This window comes from Elaeis guineensis, chromosome 14 (assembly GCF_000442705.2).
Source record: "Elaeis guineensis isolate ETL-2024a chromosome 14, EG11, whole genome shotgun sequence".
In the NCBI taxonomy this organism is placed as follows: Eukaryota; Viridiplantae; Streptophyta; class Magnoliopsida; order Arecales; family Arecaceae; genus Elaeis; species Elaeis guineensis.
The window spans coordinates 61266304-61281071 of record NC_026006.2 but is presented as its reverse complement, the minus strand read 5'-3'; the positions used below and the strand labels follow the sequence as shown (position 1 = coordinate 61281071).

The following is a 14768-nucleotide window of genomic DNA, read 5'->3' as shown; positions in this document are numbered from 1 at the left end:
TGGCCCGAATTCCATAGGATGAGTCCTTAGCTTTTGGGCCCATAATCCAGATAGATCCTTAGGTTTCATAAATCATTGGATATACGTCACAAGAGGGAACAATATTGGTCTTAGGGTAGCAAATCTGCACCTTTATAGCTCTCTCTCACATTCTCACTCTATTCCTTGTTAATTTTAAAAGTTTAAAAATAAATTCGACATCCCATTTTCGACTGGACTGCCGTTTAGCTGTCAGAACCAGTTGACCAAAATTTTCTCAGAGAATGTGGTTTTGATGGCCCATTAATTTTGAGTCTTTGATTTTATGTGTCCTCATATATAAAAGAGGTAAAATTGTCTATAAAATAAGGTACAGCCAGAAAAACAAAAGTAAGAAGAAATCTCGTTCGGAACTAAAACAAAACATGGCTGGGTCTTAATTTAGTAAATGGCAATCACAACAAGGAACAATAACCTTGCAAGGGAGAGAGAAGGATAACTTGTGTTAGGTAATGCAATTCTTATTTTGATTTACATTTATATTTAATAATTTATAATATTTGTATTTACATCCAGTTAAACCAATAATATTAATAAAACTATTTATCTCATACGAAATTATTTTTTTATTTTTTTTGGGAGTGACAAGGAAGGGGTGAGGGACGAAACCTCTGCTGTAGTCTTTTACGTGCACAAAATATCGAGTATCCATTCTCTTATTTAATTAAGACGTGCATTTTGAACCCGCACCGGCTGCATGGAAGCCCATGGTTCATTCCGCCAAATAAACATATTTTTTTATATTTTTAGATGATTATTATGTCATTTAAAATTATTTTAATTATTTTAAATTTTTTTTGATATGATATTTCGATCCTATATAAAATTAATATTTTGCCTAATATTCTCATTCCGTATGGATTAAAATGTTGGAACAAAATAAAACTACAAGTATAGATTTTTTTTTTTTTTTAGCTATTGGGGGTAAGTATAAATTTTTTCGGACAAGATCTTATTTTATTTATTGGGTGCGAGGGTTATTCTTTATTTTTTCCTAATTCAATCTCGGATTGTCGTGACAGGATCCGAAAAGAATCCGATCCGTTCCCGAAATCATTTTCCCAGTACGCGCTCCGTCTTCGTCCCAATTCCGATTTCGGCGGCGGATTCGGAAATGGCGCTCGTGGCCCAGTGCTGGAAGCGGCTCCTCGCCGGCGGAGGTGGCGCGGCCGCCCCTCCGCCGCTCCTCCACCGTCTCTACGCCGCGAGATCTTACAGCGCTCAGTATGAAGGTACATACTGCGACCTCCAAAGCTTGAGGATTTTGTTAGGTCTTTCGTGCTGCTAGGGATTTTCTAGGGTTTTGATGTGATTCCGGCGGTGGCGCAGTGAAGGTGGGTATCCCGGAGTTCTTGAAGGGGGTGGGGAACGGAGTGGATGCCCACGCCCCGAAGCTGGAGGCCGAGATCGGGGACTTCCAGAAGCTTCTTGTCACAAGAACCCTCCGCCTCAAGAAGCTCGGCATCCCTTGCAAACACGTACTACTTCTCATTTCATTTGATTCCTGCTTTCCTCTCTTTTTCTGAATTAAGTTCGATTTATTGGTTCTTTCTTTTATTGTTCTGGTAAAGGTTCTAATGGATTTTTGCTGTTAATGCGAATTCCAACCCCCGTCCCCCGCCCGGGAAAAAACCCAAAATCTGATTTTATTTGCTTTAATGAGCTCAAAGCCAGTTTTTTTCTTAAATTTTGTGGAGATCTTAGGGATTAAACGATCGCTTGGAAAAGCACAAGAAGTGTACTATCCTAAGAATATAAAAGATTTGAAGAAACAAACTCATGATGAATGGAATAATAGATCAGGGTAGAGTTCAGACTCGGCCGTATCCTTGTATGGAGACGATTTTGGAGAAGTATTGTTTTAAAAAAAATTTCATTGGTGATGCCTTGAACTTAACTTGACAGAATGCGTTTCCCCTAGGTTTCATCTTTATGAGAGGATCAGTAACTAGTTCTGTAACCTTTTTTTTGGTTTTCCAGTAACTTGGTGATTTGATAATCCTTGATATTAATCTGACTAATTTAAGATTCCTGTCTTTGAATGGCTCTATCATTCGTGGCTTAGCATCATGCAAGGTAGCTTCTCCTTTTTAAGCTGACATGCGGCACATAGAATTTTGCATAATCTGGACCTTGGCTGTTTCTATTCTTTTCCATTTCTTCCTTTCTCTGGCTCCCTCGTGGCCCTTTAGTTGAAAATAATTAGCTTGTGCATGTTATGTGGATGCCATTCCCAAGCATCTATATGCATCCTAAAAGCAATGAATGAGGAGATTTGATGTCATCCATTTCTCATGCATATGTTGACAATTGGATGTAAATTCTAAAGATGGATGTTGTCCATACACCACTATGTGGTCATTGGATATTTTGCACTCTTTTTCACATTAAATAGCTATGGTTACTTTTTGAATCACAGTTCTTTAGCAGTGTGATATGTTTTTCTTATGTTACTTGATATGTACCTTATCGGTAGATATTTGATTTGGTTCTTGCTGAAATGCCATTTCATTTTCTTTTGTTTTTTTTTGGATGCAGAGGAAACTGATTTTGAAATACACTCAAAAGTATAGGCTGGGTCTCTGGAGACCTCGAGCTTTGAACTGAACCTCCAAACCATGATCAGCTTAATTTTGAAGTTTGAAGCAACCATTTTGAAAGTAATATCAAACTGTTTGTCTCCAACTAGAATGCATGTGAGGCAGTAGGTATATTTTTGTGTTATGTCAGCCAGTTAGAATATTTTCAGATGAAAAGAAGTGTAAGTCCTAATTTTATGATCACAAGTTGCCATTTGACTGAATAATATGAAGTATGTTTTGTCAAGTCAATTTCTTAAAGCATGCCAACTGTTCGGGCAATTTGATCATTGTAGTCCCATCAAAGTCTGTTTGGCCTAAGTACAGTCCTTTACAGTTAAGCTTACAAAATTTGTATGGGTGCGAAGATCTTTGTCTAAAAAGACATTGATATCTATGTATCTGCATTTTTGTTATATGTGCCTTCTTTTCTATTAAACCTCAAATTTGATCTCTTGACTTGAGGGAAATATGTAGAAGCCTATTGCCTTTTGTTTTCCCTGTGTATTTATAACATAAACGCCCATGAAACTGGAATTTTCAACATTTAAATCATCCTCAATTTCAAGTTACATAAAGTTAAACACTCTAGCTTAGAGAGAGAGAGAGAGAGAGAGAGAGAGAAGATGCACTCCTAAGCTTTCTCAGGTGATGTTTCAGTGTTTTCCCTTTCTGTTCATTGAGATAAAAGGAACCAAATGGAACTCTGTTTTGCCTTTCTGTTCCTTGAGAACAAAATGAACCAAATGGAACTCCTTTCCAAGTAATAGTAATAATACTCTATCCTATCTTTCATTCATGATCATAACCGTTCTCCTATAGACATCCTAGTGCCCACTGACCCTTGGTGAGAATAAGCCATATAAAAATGTCAACTCTTATGGATTGGGATTTTTTCATCAGTCTATCAAAACATAAATCTTCAACTAGCCCCCTCTTTGTTATTCTGCACCTGCACTCTGCTAAGAAGAGGGTATAACCACCTACTGAGATTGTTCCTATATCATCATGAATTCAGATTCTTTAACATTAAATCCTTCTTTAGCATTGTATGTGGTACCACATCCACTAAAATATCCACATGCCTGGGCATGACACACTACTTTAAACCCCGAAAAACGTTGATTACAATTTCTGTTACCTTAGAATAATAATGATATAAACATATAATGATATTGGTCAGGCCCTTCCTAGTTCAGTTATTTGAAGTTTAATATTTGATTTTCTTGTTGAGAGGATATTTCTCTAAGCCTTCCAAGCTGTAAGCAATTTTTCTATTTCTTAAACTGTTGCATTTTTTTTGTTGAAGGAAGACTAGGGAGAATATTAAATAAGATTTATGATTCACCTGTCTTTTCTTCACTGTGTACTATTGATGTGTGTTGGAACTTTATTTATCCACTTGAATATTGTACTTTAGATCATAATTTCAATGTCGATTGTTTAAAATTTGGAAGAGAAAACCTTGATGCATCAATATAGGATAAAACTTTTAAGCCTAGAAGTAAATTAGATAAATTAGTTGTCATTTTTATTTAATTCTGGGTGCCCTATAATTTTGAACATTATTTTAAATTTCAGAACCAGTGAATCCCCAGTTGCATTGAGTTTTCTGGTGAATGGCCTCAAGATCTTTTCTGATTACACTGTGAAAAAGATGAAGTGATCAGACATTTAGCAAATCGATGGTATGTAATGGATTGCTTGAGGACATGATGATGTTAATTGATGAAGGGAAACATAAAATTATTGGATTTAAATTATGGAGAAAACTTCAAGGCGATCCTTTTTTTAAAAAAAAAATAGTTGAGAAGAGTCAAACTACGTATGAGTAAGGACATTCACAAGCATCTGCGAACAAAATCTCATGCCGTTCTCCAGAAGATCAAGGTTCAAGTATATGCTGAACTAAAATGTAATGCATCTGTAAACTGTAAATTTGTGATTACATCTGAATACATAGAAATAGGATTAGCATAACTGATGGCTGAGGTACAGCTGTAGAAAATATGTTCAGTGTGTCCAGTCTAATCATAAGAAAAATTAGAGATGCAGCAGAAGATTTACCAAATAGAAATTTGGCTGGGATCAAATGGTGGTGCTGTTCTTAGTTCTTCCATGATTGATACATGTAGATAATAGGCGGAATTTTACTAAGACAGTAGTGAAGTTTTTTGTAATGCTGTACTGGAATTAATTTAGGCATGCTAGATTTCTACACTAACATTAACATTTTTTCAGTAGCTGTCTAGATGAAGGGATTGGTGTTGTCAAGTTAAGATGCTGAAGGCAAAATGTGATAAAACTTGGTGTAAGAAGAATCCTGGGTGTCTTGCATTTAGTGGTAAAAAGATGAAGAGCAACATTCTTGAAAAGGGTCATTTGCAGTGAAGATGAGATCACAATAACTGCTGAATTTCAGATATATTGGAAGAGAGAGTGGAAAGGAAGTATTTTTTGAAAATTTTAATGCATGTTGTGAAAAAGGAACCGAATTGGGTAAATTTACCCTTGGAAAGAACAAATAGCAAAGCATTCATATTATATGCATTCTCCGGCAGTATGGTAAGGCTTCTTTATTGTGGGATCGTATTTTATGCTGTTTGTTATTACGACATCTTGAAGCATTTATTTTGAGGGGCCTGATCATACTTGATATCTGGGTGAGTGAAAATTGTGAGGTCAATTCTCTATGAAAGGTTAGTTAACTCTTATTTCATGACAAAAAAGAATGCTATCTTTTCATACTTTTATTTTGAAGGATACACATAAATTTTGCAGGCAAAATATTTGGGAAACTATTTGGCTGGAAACTTGTGTCTGGGTTCCGTATGTTATACTTGGAGTATTGGTGCATCAGTTCTCTAATTTAAATGTAACTGGCAGTGGAGGATATAACTAAGAAAAGGAAATGAATAAAGGGAAAAATAGAGATCAAGGGAAGAAGATTTCCTATTAATTCAGATCCTATAATCACCTCTTTAATAATAGAGGGCATCATCACAGTCTGATGGATTTGGAGATCTGCCACTAAATGACCGATAACCAGACTGGACTGTGCCATTTCTAGCAGTGACAGCTGCGTCTTCTTGGAGTTTTAACCTCAATGGACATAAAGGGCGGGAAGAAGCTAATTGGGATCACTGTTTTTTTGATGTAATAATTGGGATTACTGTTGATCATTTTAATATGTATTGTTCTCAAACTTTATACCACACTTTCTGGAACAATTGCTACATGAAAATGTAGTAATGAAGAATGCCAAAAGGTAGCACTGAGCGTTTGCTGGGATGGTAGCATTCCTTGCTGCTTGGAGCAAGAGTGTAGGGATTTGATCCCGTTGGCATTGCTCTCTGAGAGATAGGGTGAGTATAGGATAGAATGTAAAGATTACCCTCTTCTGTGTCAAAATGCATCAGCGGCAGGGTGGTCGAAATTATGTAGAAGAATATCATATATTTGGATGGTAGCATCCCTTGCTACTTCCACAGAGAGGCAGGAGCTCGATTCCAGTTGCTAATGATTCTCAAGAGGTGGGATGGATATAGGATTACAGGTGGAGATTAATTCTTCCTGATCTTATAAGAATGATATGTCAAAAAGAGTCAACCAGCTTGTGTAGAAAAATTTCATCAGCTTCATTGACACAAGAGACTCTATCCTCAAGACATCATTCTCTTGCAACAGCTGCTGCTAATAATGGAAGATGTTTTGGTGGTTGATAAATCTGTCCATCTTCTAGCGGGCTGCTTGCTATCAAGAACCTCCAATGGCAATGTTGTGAATGGAATAAACATGAAGGGATGATATTATTAGTTATACTCTAGTAAGATAGATCGATTAGAGATTGGTTTTTAAGTGCAATATAGCATTTCACATAGCATTGTGCCACACTCTTCCTTGGCTTGGCTGGAAAGTCTTTCAAGAAAAAAAAAGCATATGAATGCCAGGTCAGAAGGAGAAGCGGATATAAATGCAAAAGTATGTCAGAAAGCCAAGCAGGATCAGAAAATTCAAAACTAAGCTTATTGTCATCTACATGCAATGTCTCCTGAAAAGCACAGAACACTTCTTATATGCATAGGATTGTGAGGAAACAAGTTGCAATCACTAATCTCTGCATCTATTGGGATCGGCTTTCTAGAGGATTAGAGGTGGTGCTCATCCTGCACCTCTGCTTGTTTTCCCATGGTCGTCCAGCCCGGTTAATGCTCCTGCATTGCTGCAAACAGAACACCAGATTACAACATAATTCAAACCAGCAGAGACATGACCAAATACCAGCAAGGACACAAAACAAAGCAGTATCACTAGTTCCCACCGTTGATGGGTTCAGATCTCTAGTGACAGATGTCATGGTGGCATTGAGTATAGACAAAAAAACAATTTAATGCAATTAGGATCACCTAGAAAAAGTTTTTTTTTTTTCCTAAAAAAAAAATGAATGGTGCATTTTCCCATCTAGAGGTGTTTTGGTGTTCATTGTACAAGAAATAATTGACTTTCTTACCCATTGCAGGACAAATTATCTGAAGTCAAATTTTGATAAAGGAAAGGTAAAGTTCAAATTTCAAAATCGTGCTAGAGAGCATACTTGGGAAATGCGGAACTAGAACCATGCAGCCCATCTGCTGAGCCATTATTGTAAAACTGAACTGAGATCAGTCCGGTCCTCGTTGCAACTGAAGATCCAGGAGAACCCTGAAAGCTCAAACTAGAACTGCCTCTTGAAAAAAATCCTGATAAGGAAAAAAAAACATAAGGCTATAAATGATGAGAAATTTAACTATTCGAATATGGGATTCAGAAAATAAAATAGACTAATGACTTGCATATTTAACTTTACATGCTGGCTTCACTGACACATGATTGGACATTTCTAAAAACAGCATCTGAATTAAGAATGTTTGTATTAAAAATTATGTTAAAACAAGCTCAACCATTTCGGCGGAGGTTTCCTAAAATATTTCACACCAAGAAGCTCACTACTTCCATTTGCCAACCAATTTATGCTCATCCTTCACTTTGTGCCACAACTCTGTAGACACCACATTTTCCATCCAGAACCATTTTGCACATGTAGATGATGCAATAAGATGTTGAAAAATGAAGAGTGAGACAACTAATCAACTTTTTGATTTCATTCATAACGTAACTGAAGAAGTGGAAGCTGCTGTACATAATTCAAAGTTAATTCATCAAATGCATCCTTATCATCTGACTGTTTACAACTTAACCCAATAGGTTAACCTGCTAGAAACACTAGAAGTTAGAATAGTCACATCAAGAAATATATCCTGTAAAGTGGGTATGTATATAAGCCAATAAAAGTCTTAAGGAACTAAATGTCAATGCTCTACTGAATAGACGAAAATAACAGCATAAGGGAGAAAAAGTAGAAGATAAATGATAAGCATTGGATGAAAAAAACATTTCATGTGTCTATTTTAAAGCACATTAGCAGTCATTGCATCCACTCTGAAGATGACATGTGATGATCCATTAAACCCAAGGAATGCAAGACGGGGTTAAGAAAAAGGTTGAGGGCCAAAGAGATGATGCTTATAACCCAATAATCCAATTACAACATAGTAAATTCAGAGAATGAAATCAGGAAAGACTTATGAGATCTTAACAGAGATGCCTAATGACAAAAGGGAAGCTTTAGTTTAAACAACAGTAGCTAATTAGAAGAGGATATACAAGCATTGATGAAGTCTTTAAAGAAGCCAAATGATTAAAAGGAAGCAACTCCAAATGCCAATGACTACATAATACATGTAGGAGGTTAAAACATGAAAAAACTAAAGAGATCTTTATAAAGCAGTATAACAATGAGAAAGGAAAATCTACTCTAAAAGTTCGAATCTTTGTAAGATCCTACATACTAATGAACCAAGTTCTGGAATATGTTTAACAACTAAGAATTAATGGAACTATGACAAGTATCATCATAAAGTTTAAACTGCTTATGCACAAACTAGGCAGAATAAAATTACATAAAGAAAGCTATGTAGAAGATCTAATGTGTATTACCCATCTAGGCAGAAATTAGATCACCTAGAGCATGTCTCATCAATGCAGCCATAAACTTGACATACAATAGCATCACAAATCATAAGTAAAGGTACAAAGAAAGATATTGCACCTGAAATGCTTCTTCCCATCATTGCAAATGTACAATGGAGATAATATTAGTTTACACAAACACTTGTTTTCATTACGCAGACATCTGAAAACAACTATTTTCACGCAAAATACTTTTGTTGACGAAACATCAAATTAGTGCAACAATGCAGACATACATAAAATTCTTGTTTAATATGTTTACCACTCGTAACTTACCAAACTAATATGCAAAGAACAGCAGTTATCCAGGCCAAATCACAGTAGCAAAATGCAACGATCAACAAATATACAGAAGCAACCATAATCGGGTATGCTGCGAACCTTGCCAAATGATCACGAGGCAAAAGAGGGCAGTAATAATCAAGGCACCCAAGTTGCTGCTGGAAGATTTTGATTTGGCATTCTTCATCTTCTTCAATGCTTTCATGCGTTCAATCCTCGCCTTCTTCAACATAGCAAGCTCAGATATCTCCCTGATCAGCTTCCGATCAGTAGCATCTAGTGATGGAGACTTGGGAGGCCTGGGTAGTTTGGGGGGCTTCTTACAGCTCTGCTTCTTAGGCTTCTCTGCTCCTGTCTTGCTCTCCAAAAGGCTCACCTTTTCCTCCCCTCCAAACCTCTCAAGAGAACCCTCTACTGTACTACTACCCGAGTGCACGAATTCCTCGCCCCTAATAGATCCATCAATACCAACATAACCATTCCTTTCTCTATTCGGCATTTTTTTAGCCTTTCGGACGCTGGAGCCACCATCTCTGGATGCTTCCTCTCCATTTATTACCGATCTTATGCCGCTTTCTAGGTCGATCTGAAGAACATCTCTTTCTGTTAAACTCTTTGTATCCATAACAAGCATAAGCCCAACGATTCAGGTCATTTTCGGGGATTTCGAAACTACACAAAACCTGTCTTCCTCCATTCAGATAAAGTAAATGAAATCTATATTAAGAGAAAAATCCAGTCTTTTTACATCATCAAATACGAACACAAACTCGAAATGTAGCTCATCAAACCCTTAGAAAACCAAATGCTCTTCCTCAAACCCTAAAAAGGAGCTCGACTTATACCTCAAATCCCAAACCCCGAATAAATAAAAGAAAATCCTACAATCAACGGGAAAAATAGAACATCTTCATCGACTGAAGAGGATCGATCAGGGCACTAAGCGTCAAACCGAACGGATCAAGACCTTAGATCCGGTCCGGACAACACGTCAATACCTCGACCTCACCCCAGTAGAATCCAAGCACCCCAGAAAGAGAGAGGGAAAGAGATTGGATAAAGATGGGAGACAAAGGGGTTAGGGTTTTCAACGAGAACTTCGGAGCTGGCAAAACCACGGAGCAAACATTGGAAGTAGGCAAATTAGCGAAGAAGAAGAAAACGAAAGGAACGGAAAATAATAGCGAGGACTGAGGAGTTTTAGAAATTTTATTTATTAAAATATATGATAATAATAATAAGACCTCTTAGATGGAGGGAGGGACCACTCAGATAAGGTGACAGCCAACAACATTGTTCACAAAAATTAATCAAAAAATATTATTTAAAATTTTTAATTTTATATAAATATTAAAAAAAAATTTAATGAATAATCAATATGAGATGAAATGTATATCCATCTGAATTTTTATATATATTTTTTATTTAAATCTTAACATCCTCATTAAATTAGAGATCCAAATCTAAATATATATTCATCAACATCGTGATCAGTCTGTGATCAAATCCAATAAATTCATACTATAATATCTTCTAATTCATATAGACTATAGATTGAATCAACTCTAATATTATTTATAATAATTTAATATTTTATTTAAAAAATTAATTAAAAAAATATTATTTAAATTTTTTGATCATTTATAGATATTTAAATTTTTTTCTACTAATAACCAATACACAGAAATATTTATGGATAGAAAAAAAAGCCTATCGTTAAGATTTGCATCAATTTGGCTCAACTTGCAGGTCTGACTGCACCTTGGTTCATGCAGAAGATCCGGCAAATTAATTTTAAATATATTCTTGTCGCCAAACAAGTGGCTGATAGGTTGGTTAGTGTAGTAATCTATTAATCCTGGACCGTGCAGAGAGTCAGATGTATGGTCCTAGTTTGATTAAATATCTTTTCTATTAATTTAAGAGAGGAGCGTGGAGAGAGTTTGATTAAGATTGGTGTGTTTATCAAAGAAGTATAAAAGTAATGAGGCATATGTTAAGAGTTTGTTAATATAGTAAGGATGATATAAGCAGTAAGGAGAATGCTCAAGATCATGCATCCAATGATTGGTGAGTCACCAATCCCATCATGTCTCACACCATGTCAACTTAAGTAAATGGTGATCTAAGGGATGATGGGTAGCAATACTAAACTAGTAGTTTTCTTTTTTCGTTTTTTACCCAAATAGAAGTTCTTGTGCTGTTTATGTTTCTTATCTTAGGAATGCAGCACAAGTACCCATCTAATTATGTTGCGGGACTCAACTGTGTTAGGATGGGCCAAGAAATGTAGCTGCCAGCTTCAAATGAATTTAACCCAGAAGTAATCATCCAAAGTCTAGACATCCACACCACTGTGGCTCAACGAGAGAAATTAATCGAAAGGAAAGAAAAAAAATGTTTCTGATCTTCCATCTTGTAAAGAAAATTTATAATCGGAGCAGCAGTTCATACAATAGCAAGCTACTGGCTGGTTTACATTTGCTAGTGAATGAAAGAGCTAATAATTTGTTGGTTAAAGCGAAAAAAAAAGCATTAGAATCTACAACAAGAATACCAAAATAGCCCGGTTAAGAAATCCTCGGTCGGGCAATTAGCATAATACCAGACTACTTATTCTATGTGCTTTTCTTTATTACTAAATATTTATAACATGATGAGATACGTTACCCAGTAAAAAAAGAGCAATACACTCTACTATAGCCTTTGTACAATATTATAGACGTTGTAGCATGCTTGCTTACCGTCTTCCCATTTAATGCTTGTGCATGGAGCTGCCACAAAATATTTTTCAGAAACGTAAACTTGGCTATATAAGTTTCTCAGAATCATTCTGGCATCACAAGTAATACATATCTGGAATTGGACATTCTAAGTGCAGTTGTTGGACGCGGCAGTTTTAGTCCAAATACATATAGAATGCCACCTATATATCTGTGCTCAATTTGGTGGTGATTTCATCCAACGATTCAGCCACATGATTGTTGTGGACTCCAAATTAGAACATATGTCAGTGATGCCACTTAAACCATCATCGTAGGATTAGATTCGCATGAATTTAGGTTAGATGTTAGGGATCATAAAAGGTATAGTTGATGTGTTATATATGACTGGATTAATTCCATGTAGTAGTAAAAGCAGGCCGACCATTCAACTTTTGGAAAGGCAAAGGACTAGACAAAGAAAGAGAAGAAGAGAGCCAAAAAAGAGTTCTCAAACATGACAAATATAGAAATAGATAGATAGATAGATATTAATATATTATTACTGAAGAAGATATAATTACTTCATATTTTCACTGCAGCCCATAAAATCCCACAAACAAAGGTGGAACACTACTAACATGACAAAACAGAAAAGAAGAAAGAACCCATCAGCCACATCCAAATCATAAGCTTAATCGCCCTCAAGCAGCGCAGCACCAATGAGATAAGAAACAAATGCATCAGTGGCAGCATAGACCATCTGATCATAGCCCAGAAGGGGTGGCAGACCAGTCACTGTATCGACCCACATCGGGAAACTTGTTGACCTCGAGGCCCAAAACCTCACGAGCCAGTCCCACAAGGCCAGCACGAGCAAGGCGAGGGTCACGCTTCACCGTGGCAGCAAGTGCACCAATCTCCATAGCATTCTCGCAGGCCAGTCCATGGTCCCTTCTCAGCTTCAAGGCATCCCCAGATATACCAACTCCAACAAAAGTTACATTGCGATCAGCAAGGAAATCTTTAAGCAACTGTGGGATGTAATCCAGGCGCGGAAGTTGAATGATGAGGCACGAGGTACCGGAACAGAGTTGAAGTATAGCTACTTTGTTATTGGGATCTGAGGAGTTCCACTCCACATCCAGACCAACAACAATCTTCTCGGTCTCTGAATACCCCATAAACCTGATACGGTCTTCTATTATGGAAGCCATGTCTGTCACGGTGACCGTCAAAGTAACGCCAGCAATGGTAACTAGGCGTTGGATGTTCATGATGAGGAACTCTTGAGACCTTGGCTTCTCTTGGGTGATCAAAAAGAGATGGGGAACGAGGGGATATTTATAGACTTCATTTGTTTCCTTGCTTGGGTGCACCATTAGAAATGCTAGCTCCTTGTTCTGTGTTTCTGGGGAGTGTGGGAGTTGTTTCCGACGCTGATTCTCACGGTCAAACTCGGAACCCCATGCTTCACATTAACGTCGCCACCAGAACGTTGGACACAAAATTTTAGGGTTCTAGGAGACTTCGGCTAGTGTGCTTCGCATTGGTCTCTGGAAAAGATGCACCCATTAATCCACTTTTTGGGAAGCCAATTTGCATGGCTTCTTTGGAAAGGTGTAGTATTATTGCTTCAATTTCGAGTAAGAGCACAAAATGCCGCATGTACAGGGAAACTCGGTGTCAGGCAACTCCCAATGGACTCGAGAGTCGCATTTAGGCTTAGGAGATGAAATGGGCCAGCTCATGGGCAGAAATTTATACTGTTTTGGGCCTGATCCACATGATTCCATGGACTGTTATTCAGGTCCATCTTGATCTAAGGATTCTGCCACATGATTCTTATAACCAGAGTTCACAATGGTAGTGATCCCACTTCTATCCAGAAGATTTGGGAAGTTTAGTGGCATTCCTTTCCCTCTAAACCTTCCATTCTGCCCATCGTCACGCCCGTTTGAATTTATAGCCGTTGGGCTCTTTCCAGTATCGGACTCCAATGCTGATATATTCTCCTTAATATATCCACACAAGATTTCATTTGATCAACAGAATCTTAGAGCAATAATCTCAGGATTTCGCGAAGATCTGTGGAGAATTTTTTTGTAAGATCTTTGAAAGATCTAGTGAGCCAACTATGTCCAATTCCACTCGCTGTGCCGCTTGCAGGTACTTGAGGAGGAAATGCGGTGAAGATTGTGTGTTGGCCCCGCACTTTCCATCAACACAACCTCAGAGATTTGCTTGCGTTCACAGAATCTTTGGTGCCAGCAACGTCAGTAGAATGCTGCAGGTGTCCTTTATTAGCGTATTCTTATCTTATAAATATATATTAATGCAATCTCTTAACTATATCTGTTTTTATTTTTCCTTTCTTTTTTTTTTTATTTATAGCAACTTTGGGATCGGGTTTTTGCATTTAGTTGGATCATTTAATGTGATGAGATCAAAATCTCCTGTTCATATGGTTGAATGACTAGGAGGAATGTCCCATTGGAAGTTGGGAAATACGTGAGACAAGGTCTTACCATGCTCCCATTGTATAAATTTTAACCTTGGTAAAATCGTCAGTTTCTTTTCAAAAGAAAAAAGAAAAAAAAAAGGGAAAGAAACAAAGGGAACGTTCAAGTGACAGATAATGGTACTTGGTCAAGATACTCTTTCTACGGGGTCTTGGAAATTAAGTTAATCTTTATTAGACAAGGCCTATTGGCTAAGATATGCCGCTGAAATCACCTTGATATACATGTGAGGTGGCTTTCTCATTTATTTTGTGAAAACAACCAATTTGAATCTTGGGATCCTATGCGCATATCTGAAGATGATTTGAGTACCATTTGCAGAAAGTTCAATACTTTCTAGCCAGCATAGATTCTCAGAGAAGTATGACAGGGAAACGACTGTAGAAGTACCTTGATTTGTTAGCATCCAGAAAGTCAATTGGACTTTGTAATATTCTATTTGTGGTTTGTGCATCCTAGCCAGAATCTAGGGTGCAAACCCTGTCTCTCCTGGCCGTCACTAAATATTGCTCTGGCACCAAGGATCAAGACCTAGTGACTTGGCTCCTATCCATAATATGGGAGAAGGCCTAGAT

The 14768-nt window shown here is 37.2% G+C and overlaps 3 protein-coding genes across 3 annotated transcripts; 1 reads left to right on the top strand and 2 right to left on the bottom strand.

The window, feature by feature from the left end:
• The first annotated feature begins 1113 nt into the window (after positions 1 to 1113).
• On the top strand, positions 1114 to 3034 carry LOC105057322 (uncharacterized). Its single transcript, XM_010939910.3, has 3 exons — positions 1114 to 1271; positions 1369 to 1517; positions 2578 to 3034. Exons 1-3 carry the CDS (start codon positions 1154 to 1156, stop codon positions 2644 to 2646), a joined length of 336 nt encoding a protein of 111 aa, XP_010938212.1. The 5' UTR covers positions 1114 to 1153; the 3' UTR covers positions 2647 to 3034.
• Positions 3035 to 6588: 3554 nt separating this feature from the next.
• On the bottom strand, positions 6589 to 10156 carry LOC105057323 (uncharacterized). The gene is made up of 3 exons (XM_010939912.4): positions 9069 to 10156; positions 7213 to 7357; positions 6589 to 6840 (listed from the first exon to the last, which is right to left on the bottom strand). Exons 1-3 carry the CDS (start codon positions 9601 to 9603, stop codon positions 6780 to 6782), a joined length of 741 nt encoding a protein of 246 aa, XP_010938214.1. The 5' UTR covers positions 9604 to 10156; the 3' UTR covers positions 6589 to 6779.
• A 2063-nt stretch (positions 10157 to 12219) lies between these two features.
• Positions 12220 to 13025, bottom strand: LOC105057386 (uncharacterized). The gene is given in 2 exon segments (XM_073248724.1): positions 12220 to 12449; positions 12451 to 13025. Coding segments are annotated over 2 exon segments (582 nt in total). The 5' UTR covers positions 12949 to 13025; the 3' UTR covers positions 12220 to 12365.
• Positions 13026 to 14768: the final 1743 nt, after the last annotated feature.